A 16,824-nucleotide genomic window follows, 5' to 3' on the forward strand; every position below is an offset into this window, starting at 1 on the left:
TCCTGATCCAGGGAAAGAAAATGACACGCACGCAATCTCGTTGTTTGGCTCCAGGCGTTTCACATGAAGAAATACCAGGTAGAGTGAGAATGACAGTGAGGGATAGAGTGAAAGAGAGAGAAAAAAGACCATGGCGAAACGCCTTGCCCTTCCATTCCGTTCCGTTTCCTTTGATTTGTTTTGCCACGTGCCACCCTGATCTTTTCTTAAGGCGATTCTCGAGAAAAAGTAAAAAAGAAACAATCGTACACGTACACGTAGACACATTTGAGGTGTGAGACTGAATATTCGTCCGGCTCCATGAAAGCCATATGCATCATGCTGATTATAACCCGCCCCCCGACTCCTTGATCATAGTTCACCTCGCGTCCCCTCTCATCCACTAAGATATTCCGTAACACATTACGTCGGCTGCCGCCAAGCCAGTCGTCAGGCATCGGCCTCGTCTGTCGCTACGCTCCTGTTCGGCATCTGATCTCTAATGATAGTTGCCTCCCCAGCCGCCGCGCTGCTGTTGTTGCTGCTGCTGCTGGTTGCCACTGTAGTAACCACTGCCGCCGAAGCCCTGTCCATATGACCCGTAGGGACTGTTTCCGTGCTGGTTGGTACCGGCGTTACCGCCCATGCCATATGCATTGCTGCCATGGAGGCCATGGCCTTGAAGATGGCTAGGATAACCGCCATACGCACCAACATTCTGAGGGGGCGGGAGACCGCTCTGAGCAGGCGGCGCGTTGGTAGCGGAACCGGGTCGAGCTCCACCCAGAGAGGGAGAAGGGCCAGAAGCGGCCTTGGGCTCACCAAATGGCTTCAGGTCATCAGCCGCGGCATTGCCGGGCTGCGCTGGGCTGTTGAACGACTGGCCTTGAGACGGGAAAGCAGAGCCTCCACGATTGAAGGTATCATGGACGCTGTTAAAAGCGCTCCCACCAAGGCCGGGCTGGCTGCCAGCCTGGGTTGTAGCCGCACGGCCATAATCGCCAAGACCAGAGCCCAAACCACTGTCTCGGTGAAGGGAAGACTGAGCAAATCCAGCAGGGGATGAGCTGTGATCATAGGGGGCATTGGGGGAGATGCCATAGGGCTGGCCATACATGCCGCCCTTACCGTAAGGGCCAAATCCGCCTTGGCCGTATCCAGAGTAGTATTGATGATAGTACGGGTTGCTGTAGTAGGGGTGGTTGTAGCCGGGATACTGCTGGCCGTGTGACTGGGGCTGAGATCCCTGGCCTGGCTGCTGCTGTTGCTGCTGGCCGGGCTGTTGAGGCTGCTGTTGCTGGGCCTGTGTAGTAGGGTTGGGTGTGCTGTTCCCGCTGTTCTGAGCATCCACAGCACTTCCGCCAAATCGGGGTTGGTTGTGCAGACCGCTCTGGGGGTATTGGCTCAGGTTATCAACCTGAGATGCCCCATAACCACCAAAAGGTCGCTGCTGAGACGCAGCGCCATCCTGCTGGCCCTGCCCTCCTTGCTGGCCAAACTGTTGGCCGTAGTAGTTGTAAGGGTTTCGGTCGGATTGGTTCGCAGTGTAGTAAGAGGAGTAATCGCTGGGTGCGGAACTGAAAGCGCCACCAGGCTGTTGCGCCTGGGAAGTCTGAGCAGCGAAGTTGTCGAAGGGAGGTTGAGTAGAGGGAGTGCTCTGTTGGTTAAAGGGATCCAGTGGCTTCTGGGGGACTCCAACTGTCTCCTGGACGCCAGCCTGGCCAAATCGACCGTATTGCTGAGCGCTAGCAGGACCTTGGCCAGGAATCTGAGCCTGCGCTTGCGCAGCTGGAGCTGGAAAATGTCAGCGTTTAAACAAGAGCAAACTTGAAGTCAATGGATAGCATACCGGTAGGAGCTGCGATAGGAGCAACTGTAGAAGTGGGCTTCTGTGCGAATGAATCGGGGACAGCCGCTTGAGTAGCGGGAGGAAGCGAGGTCCGAGGATGAGTGATAGGCGAGTCGGCGGGAGGTTGAGCTCTAGTCTCGGGCTCCTCTCGGTCGCCGTCAATATCTTCATCGCCATTCAGACTGAAGGCTCCGAATTGGACAGCAGCTCGGTCAACCTCTCGGTTGCCAGGCATACGCACAGCTTCTTCCTGGTCGAGGACACGGCGCTGATGGTGATGATGGCTGGGAGTACGGACGGTTCGCTCAGCTGTAGCTTTGGCAGCGGTGGCAGCGAATCCGCTGGGAGGGGCGGCATGCTGCTGTTGAGCAGCAGAGATAGGTGTAGCAGTAACACTTGCGGGGTTCTGTCGAGGGTCCCAAGAGTCAGCGGCGGTGCTTGCTACAGTACCAGTCGGAGGCGGTTTGGATTCGTCAACAACCTGTTCAAGATTTGATTCGGTAAGCTCGTCCTTGGAGGGGGGGAGAGCCACCTCGGGCTCTACATTAACGTGAGGAACTTCGGCGGGAGTAGCGGTATCGACAACGGGTGTAGTCTCATCAGCTTCGTCGACGGCGGGGGCAGGTACGTTTTCAGACTCAGGCTCGGGGACGACCTCAGCCTCGGGTTCGATAGGTTCGGGGGCAGATTCAGTTTCAGCGTGTTCGGCAGCTGGCTGAGGAGCAGCAGGAGCTTCTTTTGGCTTGGGCGGGGCCTTGGGAGGAGCGGACTGACGGAGCATGCTTGCCCAGGTCTTCACTGCAGGGGCAGCAGGCTTGGGTGCCTCTGTTGTCGCAGATGGGGCAGGTTGTTCAGCAATGGGCTGGTTCTCCTCTGAGGTCTCCTTCTTGGGTTCCTTAGTGCCCCAAGCAGATGACTCCTCTGTGGGAACAGACAAGGCTGAGCTGTCCTTGGTTCCAGCACCGTTGGTGGGAGCAACAGAGGGTCGGCCACGTGTGCTACGGCCTCCTCGATCTGTAGCTCGGCCTCGGCCACGACCCCCCTCAGATACAGCTCGGCCACCACGAGTGGCTCGGGGTCCAGTAGACGTCGCGTCGTTCGAAGATGCGGGAGCTTGGTCCTTAACCTTAGCTCGGGAAGCCTTCTTGGGCTTTGAAACCTCGCCCCATTGAGAGATTGTTCCTGAAGAGAGCATGTGTTAGCAGCAGAAACAGGCGGGTATCAGATCACGAGGGCAGTAGGGAGTTGATGCGCAGCTATCATCGAACAGATTGTACGTGTATAGCGTGGGCGCGAGGGGTGGACTGAGGTTGAGGTGGGTAAAGAGTGTAACATACCCTCAGCAATGCGGGTGACGGCTTCGTTCTCGTCGCCGTTCGTTTCCTGGAGAGCAAAAAGGACATCGGCCTCAGACCAGTCGGGGAACATCTCGCGAATCACCGAGGTCTTGTCGCCATATTGCTTTCGAAGCTCGCCAAAGTCTCCTTCATCTTCGAATGCACCTTGGGAATCAGCGGTGCTGTGGTCGGGCTTGTCGCCATTGGTTCGTCGGCCGCCGCGACCGGCGAAACCTCCTCTACCACCGCGGCCAGAGCCTCTGCCGCGCGAGGCGGACGTCCGTGAAGTCACTTCGGACATTAGATGGGTTGTGGTTGATTATGAGTTGGTGTGTGTGTGCGTGCGTGTTGTGCGGGAGGAGAGCTATGGAGGCTCAAACTCAAAGTGTGGAGAGGAAATCAATGGAAGGAAAAAGGAAGCGGCCTGTCAGCTGTCCTCTGCGGGAACAACAGGCAGGTTGAAGGACAAAGTCGACCGTGAATCCGTGGTCGACAGTTGAAGGCGTCGATGATGGATGGAGAAGAGAGGAAAGAGTTTATTGTGTTTTGGTTGGTGCTAGTCAAAGGGAGAGGAGGAGGAGACGGGACGAGGTTTTCCCCAGAAGCAAAGCAGAAGAAATGGAGCCTTGGGCTTGCGTTCACTTTCAGGGCACTCAGCACCACTCCGTAAGTCAGTGGCAGTGGAGGAGGTGGAGGTTACGAAGGTTTTGCCTCTAGCGGCTGGGTTACCACTGTGAGAACGCTTCAGGCCTCTTTTGGCCCCCTTGACAGACACATCTGTGCTATATCTCAGCCCTCTTACAGTGGCTCATTAGGTGCTCTCACGCTGTGCTGAACACCCTAACAAAAGCGTCCAAGGATCTAAAACATTCAATTCGTCCAATTGAAAACGTCCGACGTCGACACTTTGCCCTGGCCGGAAGCAGATCGACCTAACTATTGGAGACAGTTTGCTAGGTGGCGTCAGTACCTCAACGGCATGACCGTAAGTACTTGTACTTGCTGGATGCATAGCTGTCCTTTGCCGTTTCTGTGTCACTCGGTACCTCGAGAGTCAGAGCCTTGACCTTCCCTTGGTCGCTTAGCCCCAAGTTCAGCCAAGGATCTTGGAGTTTGGGGCTCGCCGTGTTCGGGCCCCTGCGAGGAAGCCCACACGAGCACGTAGCAAATAATCGGACTTGGACTGAAATGTTGGAGAAGGACGTCACATTCGCATTTCAGGGACAGGGACTTGCCTATCAGATGCTTCATGCGGAAAGTCAAGCATAACGACAATACATATTCCTAGAGGTGCGTTTTCCATCACCGCTCTTTTCTCAGGCGTGCCGAGTCTCAGTGAGACGCAATTGGCGGTTACACGCCGGTCAGATAATCAAGCGCCATGTCCTCAATACATTGCGAATGGTGGTTTGAGAATGCGGCACCTGAATATTCGGCTGTCAGCACTCACCCGTAAGCTGTGAGGCTCCTGTCAGGCACCCTCCCACAATATCACGTACCGGTACCTTCGACTGGCCGCATCTAGCGCTCAAAAGGAATGAGCTAGACCATCATCGAAGTCTCGATACACCAGACAGAGACCAATTTTCAGGCCAGGGGCTCTTGCAACACAAGCACGCTTAGCGCAGTCAGGCTGTGTCCACTCAAGCTCCCTCCACTCCTTGCTATGCATATCCGTCCGTAATTCATACTCACGTTCTGTGTTCATGCTAATGTGCCATGTATATCGCCCTCTATCGGACGTAAAGAGCACCATTAACCTGCTGTAACAGACCGCTCAAACCCAGAGTTTAGGTAATATCGATCTGTAACTGTATTTGATGAAGGTATAGCATGATGAGCAGTAGCTTCTTGGAAGCCAACCCTAGGAGCAGTGGCTTTCCCCATGTTTTGAATTGAGCCACCCGAGGCTGGAAACCCCTTACATCACATGATGCGTCCCAGCGGCCCGCTTTGTGGCGTAACTCGTTCAACGATGGCATCATGCTAGAATCAACTTTAGAACACATGACCGAAACCCATCAACACCGACCCTAGTCCACACTGCTTTCCCGACGACTCGTCGCATCCCTACATCCTTCTGGCATTCTTGAGGGCAGGGCTTGCCAGCAATACAACCGCCTACCAGACTCACTCTCTCTGGCCCGCCATGTTCACAACAAAGTCGGTTCAGTCACTCAAGAATCTGTTCGCATCCTATCACGAACCCCTACCCTTGTCTAAACAGCAATCTCAAAAGCTTCTGGACGGTCTCAAGAGTTCCTTTCGAAAACAGCTCGATCGTGAATATGGAGAGAGGCCCAATAGTCTATCACCGGCTGCTGCGAAACCTAGAAATGTTGATCCTGCCCGACTATCAGCTACAAACCGGCATTTGAATGATATCCTGTCGAACCCGCTGTTCAGCTACAACAAAGATGTCACATCGACGTTCCCTTCAAGCCTAGCATCGCCTTCTTTGGCTGCACCAACGCGTGATCCTATAGAGGTGTTTGACCATGCTGTAGCTCGAGGATTGATGACACCCAAGGCCGCCATCGGTGTGATGGTTGCTAAAGCAAAGCAACTGCAGGCGAATGAACCAGGTCTTGGGGGTCTAGCTACATCGGGTATGTCAGGTCGTATTATAAGATGGCTACGAGCTTGTGGTGCTGAGCAGGATCTACGATTTATGGACAATTATTCCTTTATCAGAGCGTTGTCTCCGTTCCTGGTGGCAGAAGGCATGGAAGAAATTGCTTGGGAATGGCTTGCGCGGACAATCAACAACACCTCTGGAGACCTGTCGAATGAAAAGCGTCTCAGGAGAGCATCCAACTTACTCGGGGAACTCGTCAAGACAAAGTGTCAGCCTCAATATGGCAACCTTGACTCAGGCATCTCTACTATGTTGCAAGCACAGCAACTTTTCCGGACCAGCCCACTACTATCGGATCTTCTAGTCTCGTCATGGAGGTCAGTCTCATGGCTCTCGACCGTCGAATCTTACAGTCGACCGGCTCCATCTGAAGAGCTTTTTGATGCTCATATTGCCACGGCCGATCGTCTGCCACAACCTTTTCTCTTGGAACGTGCTCATTTACACCTCTACCACCCCACACATCCTGATCACCTTCCTGCTCTAAAATTCTTCAAAGACAAGCAAAGACTACGAAAGCTAGTTAATACCGTTGAGCAGAAGTCGAAGCTAGGCCAGCTAAGCACTGTATCATGGCTCGCCTTCTTAGGCCACGACACAGTCACCCACTTGACTCAATCTGGAAGAACACAAGAAGCGCAGGGAGTTACGGAGCTACTGCGAGCAGAAGCAGCTGGCCTTTTCAACCATAAATCCGAACCCGCTCTTGGGTTGTGAGGAGTGAAAGAGTAAAGGCAAACATGGATCAGACTTTTGGGGCATTCAATATTTATCATGCACATATAACGGAATCGCAGCCGTATACTGGGAGTTAGTTATAATGATACCACGATGGAGTTTCATAGGCTATCACGCGAAAGCGTGTCAATTTGCATCAAGGAGGCTATTTATCAAGAAAGAATTTATTATCAAACAGATTTTCAGTCATTGCCGTGCTTTTTTTTATCCTGGTATCTATTGTTGCAACATAATGCAATTCCCAATCTCTATTCATATCGCTATTATTCAGAGTCACTCTCAGCTGCATCAGGTGAGAAGCCTTGGAACTCCTCCTCATCGTCATCATCATCTGGCGCGGCTCCTTCGCCAGCGTCTTCGTCGTCATCGTCCTCCTCCTCGATCTCAAAGGCACCAGAGATATCCCATCGGTCGCCCTTGGCGCTCTTGCTGACGTATTTGACGAACTTGAGAGCGCCGCTATCGCGCATAACAATGGTCATCTTGTTCCATGACGCAGCTTGGAAGAAGAGAATGTTGTCGTCATCATCGCCTGTCTTATATACGGCGGCATCTTCATCGGCATCATCATCACCGGACATGAAGATTTCTTGGCCGCCGACTTCAGGTATTTCCTCCTCCTCCCTCTTCTTTTTCTCTACAGCCTTGGCTTTGCCTTTTCCTTTGCCTTTTACATCCTCGCCGTTCTGATTTTCAGCTTCTTCCTCGGGATCTTCTTCTTCATCGTCACCCCAGCCAGATGTAGGTGTGAATCCGAGGTTGATCTCTACGCGCGCCTTGCCCTCGTGGCCAGTCGCGAGAGTATAGTCGAGACCACGGCGGAAACGGCGCGCGAGGAGATCGGCACTTTCGATTGTGGTTTTGGTGGCCATCTGGAGCCACTGGCGGAACTGACGGCTGGGCAGGAAGATGTCGAGAAGTTCAGTGATGGGAGATTCCTCCTGTGAGGTACGAAGCTGGTCAGGCCCGCTGGGCTGTTGGTAGAGATATCGCGCCTTGTGGGGAGGCTTGGCTACACGCCATGAAGTCGTCTTTTCTATCGTAGCAGTATCTTCTTGTACGGGTTTCTTCTCCTCAGCCTCGACGTAGTCCCTTAGGCGCTGGGCAAACTTCTTGCCCAAAATATCTGGCAAGGTGATTTCAAACATCTCGTTGAAGGTCTCGGAGATCTCTTCCAAGGCATCAGGAACCAAGTATGCTGGCGAGATGTACTTGAGCAGAAACTCAAGATCGGCTTCATCGAAGCCCTCCTGACTGGCCTTATCAACCTTCATAACCTGAGGCTGGGGCATATCGTACTGAGCAGGATTGCCCTGAAGTTGCATCAAGCCGCTGTTCTTGGCGTTTCTCTCCTCTTCTCCCTTGATGTAGCCGTCCTCTCCAATCTGGGGAATATGGAACCACCCACTGATAGCCATACGAATGCGACCACCGTCCCTCTCTAGCTGCTCCTTTGTTTCGGCGCGATAGACCTCCTCGACATCGTGGAAACTCTCTCCAGGCTGGACAGCGAAGAAGCTCAGCTGGTTCCACGCAGGCGGGATGACTTTTGTAACGTCAGGAAGCGGTGTCTTTGCTATCTCGCCCTCCTTGTCCTTGAGCTCCTGCACGGGGAACAGACGGAGCGCGCCACCCCATTCGGGCTTCCAGGGCGTGTCGGGGTCAACGAGGTAGAGGATATAGCTAACGCGCCGGCTACCAATGACGTCGTCATGGCAAAGGAGGTAGCAGCCAGGCGTATAGATGTTGATAGCCATGTCAGTCTTGCGACCGCTCAACGGGCCGCAATTTGTAATGTGAGAGACATAGTTGCGGAAGGCTTCGGAGTATATAGCATCGCGCAGCTTGAGCAGCGAAGGCAGCTTAGCTAGAGACTCGTCGTCGAGACCGTCGAGATTGGCCAGGTCGCCTGACTGGTGGATCTTGTAGATATCGGTCTCCTTGGGGGTGAACTCGACGTTGGCCTTGATCTCGCTGCGAACCGATCGAAGAAGGGAATCGTCTACAAGGCCGTTGATGACGGCATGCTTATAAGGTTCTGACTGAGCATATTGATCCGTATAAGAATCGAGGACCTTCTTTTCGAAAATACCAGCACGAAACCGTTTCTGAGCTTCCTCTGCGGTCAAAGCTGGAAAAGTCTGGTGAGTGGAAGGTCGCGAAAGAAGGATTGGGAGTGCTTACAAGGCTTGGACTTTTTCTTGTTGGCCTTGGAGGATCCAACAGCTGCTTCCGCTTTTCTCTTCATGATGCCAGCGCAATTGGTATGATTTCCAGAGGCTGTGCGAAGTGGGAGGGCTTTTGTAGATAAATTGAGTACCTTGGGTCGCGAAAGTTGTGCGAAGTCGCAGCGCAAAGAATGGGCTGACGTCGCCAATCTTTAAAATTTTGGCTCCGAAAATCGACCCATTCCAGGAAGCGTACCAATGTCTGAGTATGAGCCTGTCATGTACGGGTCGAGATGTAAGAGCAACAGGCCACAGAATTTAATTTAAATATCAATTGCATACCCTTCAGGTACTGTGAGTGTTTAGGTTTCTTTCAGTCGAATCTAAAATTATCTTTCATGTTTCAATTGTAGATAGTCAATCCCGCCGTTTATTGACCACCTCTTCCTCATGAGCCAGCCATGGGCGCTAAGGAGAGCAGCCATGATGATGGGCCGATGGTGGACCTTATCTGATTACTGGCTGGAGCCAGACATGATGCATAGAGGTTATGCATGGCTACCTATGCATGTACGCGCCGATTCAGCCCTCATCGAGTAAGAATTTCTGAGGATATTAAGCACGGTATACTATTTCGCGGCCCAAGACATTAGTAAAAGTCGTACTGGTCAATGTCTGAACACCTCATACGCTGTGGGTTGTAGCATCACCTTGCCAGAGAATCACATGAGACATCTTTATGCCTTACAGGCTAAAGCCTCTTTCAAATTCTTAACTTTGTTACAGAGGATATTTCACTTAATATAAAACTAAAACAGAAGGATGTTCTGGGTTAAACATTGGAGGTACGGGGAGTACAGAATGTGTCTTGAGACAGAATTTCAATTGATATAAATTTATAAACTATCACCAACAAGAACAGTCTCGCGGCGACTACATAGTAGTAGTACGGCTTTAAACTCCATAAATTTGCATGCATAGAACAGAAAATGACAATTTATTTACTTATTCCCAATTACAGCCCTCCTCTTGATGATAAAACAACTTTGAACGAATTACATGGTACCACTATTGTCCCTTACAGGGCAAAGAGCATAGCCATGACAACACCCAAGACACCAGCGGCGCCCTCACGCGCAGCAGCATTGCCGCTATCGCCACTGGCGCTGGCACTCGCGGGCGAGGTCTGGCTGCTACCAGCACTGGAAGTAGGAGTACCAGTTGCGCTGCCAGAGGCGGCGCTCTTGTCGCATGTAACCTCGTCGGGAAGGTTGGTCACTCCGGCGGTCGAGCAGATCTGCTTGGCGTACTTGACGGCGGTCTCCTTACCGGCGGCATCACACTTGTCCTCAAGACAACATGCGATGCCAGACAGGAAGTCCTTGTTGCTGCAGATGCACTTGACGTCGAGCTGTCCGCATCCCGCGACGCCGCCACCGGTGGTGTACTTGTCAACACATGGTTGCTATATAGACAGAAGAGATTAGCATCGTGGAATTGCGAGCGGTAACGTATCGAGTCCGGATATTCAGCCGGTGAGGGAGACTTTGCGACGTACAGCGCATTTAGGCAACTTCTCTTGCTGAGCGGCAACAAGGCCAGCCAGGAGGACGGATGTGAATACAGACAGCTTCATGATGAATACTCGGACAGTAAAGATATTGGAAATGGAATTGGAACTGAATGAATGTCAAGAAGAGAGAGTTATGCGGTTTCACGTACGCGCGTCGTAGATTTAAAAGAGACTCCTTAAGTGAGACAAGACAGTTTTACCCAGCTCTCACCAAAAGGCAAACGAGCTTACACAGAAGCTACGCCCATTATGTACTCTTGAGCACCCTGACCTAAGTTGTAACCATGCTAGCGGGCCTGTTCCCTCTCGTAATAAACGCTCACGGTCCCTAGAAGCGGCAAAATGTGTGAGCCGTATCCGTACTCTGTAAAATTCCACCAACTCTAATGATACATATGCAGATCACCAGCCAATCGCCACATTTCCACGTGTTCCAGACCATTTCGGCAGATTGCACGCATCGCTACGGAGTATCGCAGCGATGGAACCGCCTTATAATCGGGTGAAACGGCCCCGTGGGGACGATGATCAATACCCAAACATCTGCAATAATTTCAATTAAATTCAAACATGAACACGATGTATCGTTCTTGTTGTACTGTATGCTACATAAACAAACATCTGATATGTAATCAACAAGGATAGCAAAGTAGCTTGGTTTCAGAAAATGTGTCTCAATAGAAGCCACTCTAGGGGAGGAAAGAAAACACAGGACCATAATCCTAGATGACAAAAAGACTTAGGTAATGTAGCCTAAGATTAGGGTAGCTTTTGATGAGTTTATTTTGACACTGTATCTTAAGGTTCGCTGTTTTCTTGCCCCCCCGAGGGCCACTTCATATCAATAGAACTTAGTCTATTCCCGATCGTCAAGGCGTTTTTAGAGCATGCCAACCGTGGTGCCAGTACACCGAAAGGAGAAATTCATCATCAGATACCTGATTAATACCAAGGCTATGGGACACAAGAACGTCTCGATCATCTGGGAATGATTGGCAATCACTATTGATCCTCTAGTGTCTCAATTCATGCTTCTATCTTTGGGGTCCAGCCCGGTTATTCACAGCAAGTCTATCTCTGCTCAATAGACGCCTCCGCAAATAGTTCCTTACCTAGCCACCGCTATCAGAACTGCTATCATATCCTCTCTTCCGAGGTGTTAGATGCTCGGAAGGAACCTGGAGTGGCAGGTTGCATATCTGTATTTTGCATGACTGTCATATTAACCTACCCACTTTCAATGTGCTTTTGAAAGTATAATCCGGCTCTTGGGCGGTGCACCGCTCGTTGGGTCGGCATCAAACAAGGTTTGATGAAGCCAACGTCATGAGTAACACGTTAGACCTTGTCAATTTAGTCTCTTTTTCATACTCTTTTGCCCTGTTTGAGAAGATCCGAAACCTTAGGAGGAAGCACGAGCGCACTCCTGTCGTTTCTGCGAAAGAAGTCGACCAGCGAAACGGCTGTCTTCTCCGGCAAATCTTCGTGGATGAAGTGACCGGCCTCGGGGAACACTTGCAATGCATATTTCCCTGTCGGTCGGTCAGTACACAATGTTCAGAAAGCGGCATTAGTCCAACGGTTAACAAACCCTGCATTTGGCCGATGGTCAACTCGGTGTCCAGCCTGTCAGTACCAGCGAGCAGTAGGAGTTTTCCTCCCTTCGCCCCCAAGAACTTCTTGCTCAGCCCTATAAACCAACCTTCCCAGTATGGCTGTGTTGCACCCAAGTTGGTCCGCCATCGCCACGGCCTTGTCGGGTCGTCGTTCTCGTTAAAGACGAGTAGCGCAGGAACAGACGTCCGAGCAGAGATGGAGTTTCGTATCGTCCGAGATCGAATGTGCCATTCGATACCTGCTTGCAGAGTTGCGAAGCCCAGTGGTCTCGTAGACAAATAGGTGTGCATGCTTTGTAGAGCATCAATAGCGGAGCCTTCCACAACGTCCAACACAGCATACCCTAAAACTGACGTTCCTAGCCTACCGGACTTGGCCAGGTCAGTAACAACTGCTCCGCCTAAGGAGTGTCCCACGAGCACTATTGGGGGCATCTCTGGCCAGGCCATCTCACTCTTTGTGAGCTGCACCATGCAGAACAGATCCGAAGATAGAGTGTCCAGTCTCATGTCCAGTGCCTTGTCGCCCGGTGCATTTGTGGACCCGTGACCTCTACAGTCAATGGCCAGGATACCTGCTGTGGACAACCGCTTCTTTATTTCAGAAGCAACAACGGCGAACGACAACCCTGATGATCCGGCACCATGGTGCATCACAAACAATGGTCCTTTTCCGACCGGTGAAGTGAGGTAGGCATGGTAGACTACTTCCGGGTCCTGCTCTGACTTCAGAGACAATTCGCGCTCAAAATAGGTTGTCCAGGGAATCTGCTCCAGGGTCCTGCCGCGGGCGACTCTGTAGCCTGTCAGTCCCGCCATGTTTCACTTGATCAAAGTGCTGATTGGAAAGTACCCTTGAGGTCGAGCAAACAGCTTCTGGTTGGGCGATGGTATGATGGTTCCTGTCGAGGAGACGGATGAGGCGGACGAGGCTGAGGAAGAGTCATCGTCGACAGGCTCCGGCAACTCGGGGAGTACATCATTCTCGTGTTCCTCGTCGACCTCGTCAAATGTATCGTTAGATATGCTGTACTTGGCCTTGGCCCATGCTCGCTGCAGGTCGCTCATGATAGATACGATGTGTAGATGACGTAGGTTCCATTCGCAATGCCAATATGCGAAAACAGATGCGGACGGCACGAAACGCTCCTGGTGCTGACACTCGTGATAGCCTCTAGCTTTCTACGAGCCACGTCGCTTTTGATCAGCACAGTATGGGAGCCGCAGTGGTGTCCTCTGGTGTCTTTAGCAACTGGTGATGATGGTCGGGCAATACCCGAGTCAGCCAACCAGCACAATCCGAATCCATTTGCCTTTGCAAACACTGGGGCATAGTGTGTGCTTTTGGTTTGCACACTGTATATAAAGAGAAATCCACAGCTAATCTACAGTGCGGGTATTTGCATCATGTGGTTTCTAACCATTCTCTTATTTTCCTAATAAACCTCGTCATTAAGTTGGTATGTTGTCTTGCACCAATACAGTTCCTTTGCTTACCTGGGAGCGGCTTCTTTGTGGATGCAGACATGTCTCTTACTAAGGAAAGCCATTTCGACCGATCAGTGCTTAGTTGAGTCTCGAACAACAAGTTGACAACAATTTATATGCAACTTCGGCCATCCCTGGTATATCGTTTAATACGATAATGACTGATGGAGGTGTCATCGTGAAAAGCCCAAGCATCAATATTCCCACATCCCCATGCCCGATCAAGCCACTGTCAATTGGCATAGCTATCTCATCGATATAGGTAGTTTAAGCTTCTGGCCACGCTGTTCTCTGATAGGGCCACAAAGTTCTGGCTCGGCGCCTCGTCTAGATCTTAGGCTCAACCCATTTTAACTATAGCATCATATGGTTTCATTCTTTAGATCTTGAAAGGTCTGTCTGACACCCACCCATACAGTAGCTCACTTCTTCGACAGCCTTAGGGGTGATGGCTAGACGGTTACTTGACCGTCGTGGGGAGGGACCGAAAATGGAAATTCCCATCACGAACTCAATACGTAGTATAACCGCTATAACTACATAGGTACTTTTCATGGCCATTTGCCCTCTTTCTTTTTGACTTAGTGAAGTGCCCAAGGACAATAAGAACAAGTATTCACATTGAATAATTCGCCTACCCTGCAGACGATACATAGAAAATCTGGAACACCAACACAAATGCCTCGGAATTTTCTGAACACCTTGTTCACGAGACACTCGGCCGAGCAAGAAACATCGCCTGCCCGAACCCCTGTCAGCAAAAGAAACAGAAACCTTGTTCGACGCCGAATCAAACTGAACAGGGTTAGCAGCCCACCGTTCACCGTTCGAGTGCCTAATCTTGCTCCAAGCGAATCCGCTGGCGCTCAGCTAGCGGCTCAAAGATTCCATGTTCCTGCATCCTGGTCCGATATGTGGTGCTGGCAAACGAGAACTTAATATGAAAAATACACTCTAGTTAGCATCTGTTGACTCTCCTAGACTCTCTGAAAGAGGAATGGGGAACGGGCTAAATAAGGCAGCCAAGTGGCGCAGAAGTGACAAGTATTGAGGTCAAAGAAAGCACGTCACACAGTTGTCATTCGCTTTTATGATCGACATGACCATGGCTCTCATTGGTTGCTGCGCGAGTTTGCATCTGTCCTCGGATATCGCAACCTCACTGACCGGGATCATATAGATACTGACAACTATTTAGCAGCTGTTAGCGGCACAACCCAAGACGTTCACGTAGAAAATAGAATAATGAAATCTATGATCTGTACAACTTTTTTAGGGTCCTGCCTTGATCTGCACACCGGCGAGACGTACAAAAAGACATCAGGAGAGGGGTGGGGGAGGAAATTCTGATGTGAAATTCCCACGACCTAAAGCGTCGCTTCCTTTAGATCACTTTCTTGACGCTTGTCAAGCTCCTTGAATTACTTGGAAAAGGTAAGACAAACCTGAGCGGATTGAGTGAGCAATGTCATGGTACCCGCGTAGTAGTGGGATGGCTGTGAATAAGAACCGCTGCTGGCATGAACTCGTAAACGGTGCAATCCCAGGGCGACGAGTCTTGGCCCCATTTCTTTTTCTTTTCAAAAGACTTCAACAAGCACGTAAATCCTTCACAATGACACGAACGTCATGACCTCAGTGGCCCGTATATGTGGGAGACAAACTTCAGAAGGCTGGGGTCTCCGACTGCATGGATTTCAGGTCACAGGTCTTCTTCTGACGGACCATGATGGAACAAGGTGTCTCTCGGAAATTTTTGTAATAGTTCCAAGGGCGGGATCTGAGATTTGAGAGAGCCATCTGGTGGCGCCGCCTCTAACAGCCTGGCGTAAAAATCTAGCGATAGCCTAACAAGATCGTTCGGGATGCCCGAGAGATAGAATGCTTCAGTTGGTATTTCCCCAAAATCTCGTCAACTTGACGTATTCAAATGGTGGGGGTGGCTTTTGAAAGTGAGTTAAGTATGCCCCGACAATATGGTTAACCTTCGAGTTAGTGGCGTAATTAATTGAGAGTCTTGAGAGCCCGTGACGAACTAACTCAGAGCCGCTGAAATCATCGCTATGTTTTCGCATCTGGATAATGTCTGAGAAGCTCCTGGCATCTATCCCTAGAACTGGGGTATTGTGTAACACTTGCTGTTGGCATGGGGCACGGAAAATTGTTGGCCAATAACTATGTCAGTCAGTTGCTGCAAGGGCTTGTATTGTTAAACAGGGGACTCGCAACCTAGTCTCATTCTGATAACGAATTTCTTTCCACGCTGGGTGTCTGTGTGGAGTGTTAGATGATAACTGAATCGGATATTTGGAAAACGAAACCACAGTTGATTTGTGACACGCTTGGCCGATGGTCTGGTTTCCATTGGAGTTATCCTAGGTTTAGAATACTTCCCACCATCCCAAGACGCTGGATCTCGGCGCACGGGATCAAGCCACACTTCGAATTGAATTCCTGGAAGTTGGTAGGCTGGCCATCTGCGAGAATCTGTGGACAGAAGCCTCCCCCACCAGATCGACATACAGTCAGACCCTTAGGAACCTAGGGTTATTTCCCCCCCCCCGTCCAGGCTGTCTATTCAATGGCATGGGCGGAACATGAATGATGTGGTTGCGAGGGGTGTCTTTGCTTTGTAAAGTTTGGTATTGCTCATGTGTTGTATAATGTAGCCATTATTGGGTATGGGCCAATAGGAGTACTCGGACCTGAGACGTACATAAACTCCTCGTTGTCTTAATGGCCAGCGTATAGGAGCTACGATGAACCAGCTGATGGCCGCTGCACGTAAATTGCTCAATAAGAGAGAATTTGCTACCTAGCGTCAAATATCCAGAGCATTGGGTCTCAGTTGCAAAGATAGAGAGAGGCAGAGGCCATCTCTGACAGATTGGCTGCCTCGGCTTTTTCGTCGGGTCTGACCGTCAGCCAGTCAGCAATTCAGGTAATAGAACCATGTCGACGGACTAAAAGTTCCATTCTTATACCATATGTACAGTACCAAACGCACACATCAAGAGGCTTGCTCGCGGCACACGACCCGGAGGCCGTACCTGTACGGGCCGTGCAAAAGAATGTGCTAATGTCAAGGAGATATTGCGTAGATCTGATCTGCTATTGGTGCACCGGCACTTGACAAGGTTGGTGGAGAAAAGAAAGCAGCTGAAGTGGGAAGACTAAGGCGTAGCACAGCCTGCACAGGTAAGATGGCGGGGGCTCTCAAAGGGATCTGTGCACCCAAGGCAACCCCAGATAGGAAGTTCAGTGCACGTCAAGGAACATGCACGTGCGGGAGGCTCGATTCCCGTCAATCAGTGGGTGGGCACAGGCAGCCCCCCTCCCCTGCCAAGCTGGCCTGCTCTGCTCTGCTCTGCTCACCTCACAGTCTCACACAAGAGATGGAGGCAGGTCAAACAACAGCTCGAGGTCTTATCCTCCGCT

The 16,824-nt window shown here is 51.0% G+C and overlaps 5 protein-coding genes across 5 annotated transcripts; 1 reads left to right on the forward strand and 4 right to left on the reverse strand.

Annotated features, from left to right (window-relative positions):
* Positions 1–478: 478 nt before the first annotated feature.
* On the reverse strand, positions 479–3,466 carry FTJAE_7047 (uncharacterized protein; the record flags this gene model as incomplete). The annotated part of the gene is made up of 3 exons (XM_037353723.1): positions 479–1,773; positions 1,829–3,010; positions 3,166–3,466. The coding sequence occupies 3 exons, from the start codon at positions 3,464–3,466 to the stop codon at positions 479–481; spliced, it is 2,778 nt and encodes a 925-aa protein (XP_037205872.1).
* Positions 3,467–5,314: 1,848 nt separating this feature from the next.
* Positions 5,315–6,520, forward strand: FTJAE_7048 (uncharacterized protein; the record flags this gene model as incomplete). Its single annotated transcript, XM_037353724.1, has 1 exon — positions 5,315–6,520. The coding sequence occupies one exon, from the start codon at positions 5,315–5,317 to the stop codon at positions 6,518–6,520; it is 1,206 nt and encodes a 401-aa protein (XP_037205873.1).
* A 284-nt stretch (positions 6,521–6,804) lies between these two features.
* Positions 6,805–8,789, reverse strand: FTJAE_7049 (PKHD-type hydroxylase ofd1; the record flags this gene model as incomplete). The annotated part of the gene is made up of 2 exons (XM_037353725.1): positions 6,805–8,672; positions 8,726–8,789. The coding sequence occupies 2 exons, from the start codon at positions 8,787–8,789 to the stop codon at positions 6,805–6,807; spliced, it is 1,932 nt and encodes a 643-aa protein (XP_037205874.1).
* Positions 8,790–9,787: 998 nt separating this feature from the next.
* Positions 9,788–10,345, reverse strand: FTJAE_7050 (CFEM domain protein; the record flags this gene model as incomplete). Its single annotated transcript, XM_037353727.1, has 2 exons — positions 9,788–10,174; positions 10,268–10,345. The coding sequence occupies 2 exons, from the start codon at positions 10,343–10,345 to the stop codon at positions 9,788–9,790; spliced, it is 465 nt and encodes a 154-aa protein (XP_037205875.1).
* A 1,302-nt stretch (positions 10,346–11,647) lies between these two features.
* FTJAE_7051 (phosphatase methylesterase 1) lies at positions 11,648–12,966 on the reverse strand (the record flags this gene model as incomplete). Its single annotated transcript, XM_037353728.1, has 3 exons — positions 11,648–11,814; positions 11,874–12,694; positions 12,752–12,966. The coding sequence occupies 3 exons, from the start codon at positions 12,964–12,966 to the stop codon at positions 11,648–11,650; spliced, it is 1,203 nt and encodes a 400-aa protein (XP_037205876.1).
* Between the last annotated feature and the right edge of the window lie 3,858 nt (positions 12,967–16,824).

Source organism: Fusarium tjaetaba (genome assembly GCF_013396195.1).
Source record: "Fusarium tjaetaba strain NRRL 66243 chromosome Unknown NRRL66243_c0000139, whole genome shotgun sequence".
In the NCBI taxonomy this organism is placed as follows: domain Eukaryota; kingdom Fungi; phylum Ascomycota; class Sordariomycetes; order Hypocreales; family Nectriaceae; genus Fusarium; species Fusarium tjaetaba.